The following is a 2,500-nucleotide window of genomic DNA, read 5'->3' as shown; positions in this document are numbered from 1 at the left end:
CCGGCCACGAACGCGGATTGTTGATTTGTATATGTGGTCCTGATCCCTTTACCCATCACATCGTAAGGTGAGAGAACATCATTTACGAGTTTTCCATGATAATGACAATAATTACTTCTGAATCATTAATGAATTGAACTTCTATGGCCAAGTGCTCTATTACAGTACAATCGGGGAGACGGCAAATCAAGTCAAATTATAGGAAATTTAGTAGTTAACGAGTTGATAAAGAGAGGATATTACATGGTGGTGAGAAGAATGACATAAATTTAATGTTTGAATGGCAGGAACAAGATACTGTTCTTGCCACGAGAACAAGCTACCGTTTTTTTATATTTTTTATTATATGGACAATAAATATACATGGTAGGATTGAAAAGCAGGCCTTAATGCAAATACTGGGTATAAATACAAATCAAAAAAGGCGGAAATCGTGACGTCGTTGCTAAATATGACTAGTTGTGTTACATACGAAAAATACGCCACTCGGTTCCCGGATGTAGTGGTCGTATTGATTCTACGAGTATTTAGTTCCCGGTAAAACACTCGTCCATATAATAAGGTTAAATGAACCACTGCGAGAAAGCTTTTGTTAGCATTCTTCCGTTGTCTCATTTACCGTTATCAGCTCGTTGGATAAAACCACTTGTCCTTGCTTCACTCCCAGCCAACGCAGCACCACAGTTTCTTCAGAACGCAACTTATTCATTCTTCCAGTCAAAGTAAAGCAGATAGAACCAAATGTTGTTTTTTTTGAAAAGATAGGAAAACGGCAGGGCTCGCAGAAAGACGCCTTAGAGCAGAGTACAGAGTCAACGAAGTCCACCCACATAAGTTGTCGAGGCCAGAAGTCGATCCCGAGAACGCATTTTGAAATGAATGAATTTTGGGGGGAAGGGAGGAGTCAAGGGAATTACTGAAAACTGCAAACAAAAATGACATCTAAAACCACAATAGATTTCGTTAGAGTCCGCAAATTTTAGCAGAGCGTATTTAGTTTAAAACGACCAAATCTGGAAAGCGTTAAAGCGGTATTACCGAAAGCGGAAAGCAAAGAGAAATCGCAAATCTTGATAGCAAATCCTTGCATCCACAGGTCTTAGGCGCTTTTTTTTTCAAAAAAGCGACCCAAGTAAAGGGCAATTTCTTTCATCTGAATTTGTTAGTGACACAATAATTTCTTCTCGTATTGACCATCACTCAAATATTTACGAGGGCGCGCTTTGAAATGGAACCAGTGGTTGTTGAAAGGGAACAATTTCTCTTGCGTCCAACATTAAACTTGGTGTTCTTTTTATTTTCAGCACGCTTAAAGATCTTAGTTATGCAGAAAACATGATCCATGCATTTCTGGGTTGATCACTGGTTTACCTCAAGGAAGGGTTGTAATAGCGCTGTCTTTGAGTCAATGCGTTTCTTCATTGGACTTGGTTGGTGCTAATCTCAATCAGCAGCAACTCTCTTTGGGAAGGTGATACCAACTCAACTTCGCGAAAAGTGGGACGTAAATGAAGTCAAATGGGCGTGAAGTTAGAGCAAAAGGCGCTATTATTTTGCACTATAGGACAGTATGTTTGCAATGTTATCAAGCCACAGAGAGCAAGGAGCCAGGAGCAAGGATGGCGCAGTCTGTTAGTGCGCGGCCTTGATGCAAGAGGTCCTGAGTTCGATTCCCCGATCTCGCATCCTTGTTTCGACTTCTTTCCTTTCCGTGTAGCTAGTAGCTTTAAATACCCGTAAAACGGAACACTGATGGAGAGGGGGGAGTAAAATGAGCGCACTGTCGACCTCAAGTTTGTCAGCTGAATTACTTTTACGAGTTATCGACGTTGAATATGGTTACTTTACTTTACTTTTTTTACTTTATTCCTATTCGACGGTTCCTTTTTTTCTTATTCTGGTAAAAATAATGATAATGAACTTTATTTAAGAGTCAAGACTTGTTGAACTGAGACACTTATTGGGGACACTGCATGTACATAGAAATCCAATCGAGCATTGGTTTTTGAGGTGAGCTGAAGTGACCGGATTACCAGGCCAGAGGAGAACCTCTTGGAGCAGAGTAGAGAACCAACCCTGGTGTGACGTCAAGTCTTGGAATCGAACCAGGGCCACACTAGTGGGAGCCCTGCTCCCTATCGTGGGCTAGTGAGGATGCGTCTTTACTGCCGTTTGGTAGGCAACACCCCAAATTCTATTTATTCTATTATTTCTTCTATATGGAGGCGCAGAAACAAACTTCAGCTGCTTTTAGCGAGAATGCGTCTTTACTGCCGTTTGGCAGGCAACACACCAAATTCTATTTATTCTGTTGTTTCTTTTATGTGGAGGCGGAAGAACAAACTTCAACTGCTTTCCAAAAACCAGTTGCTTGTCACTCCCTTACTACGTCGCTGTCACGGCACTTAGTTAAGACCAAGTGATATTTTTTTTAGTCCGGAGTTTCTAAATAGGTTAAGTATCACAGAAAAGACTTTTCCCAAGGGTAAAAATTTGTTAT

General features: G+C 40.8%; 1 protein-coding gene across 2 annotated transcripts in view; it reads left to right on the top strand.

Moving 5' to 3' along the window:
• LOC138052303 (cytochrome b5 reductase 4-like) overlaps positions 1-2,500 on the top strand; it is a 37,446-nt gene that overhangs the window by 33,018 nt on the left and 1,928 nt on the right. For both annotated transcript variants that reach the window (XM_068898705.1, XM_068898706.1), the window contains 2 exons: positions 1-67; positions 1,305-2,500. The exon at positions 1-67 is cut by the window's left edge and continues 107 nt beyond it; the exon at positions 1,305-2,500 is cut by the window's right edge. In XM_068898705.1, coding sequence (XP_068754806.1) covers positions 1-67; positions 1,305-1,359 — 122 coding nt within the window. In that variant the 3' untranslated portion in view covers positions 1,360-2,500. The remainder of the gene's footprint in view (positions 68-1,304) is intronic.

This window comes from Montipora capricornis, chromosome 6 (assembly GCF_036669925.1).
Source record: "Montipora capricornis isolate CH-2021 chromosome 6, ASM3666992v2, whole genome shotgun sequence".
In the NCBI taxonomy this organism is placed as follows: Eukaryota; Metazoa; Cnidaria; class Anthozoa; order Scleractinia; family Acroporidae; genus Montipora; species Montipora capricornis.
The sequence above is the reverse complement of the archived record's forward strand: the minus strand, read 5'-3'. Positions and strand labels throughout refer to the sequence as shown.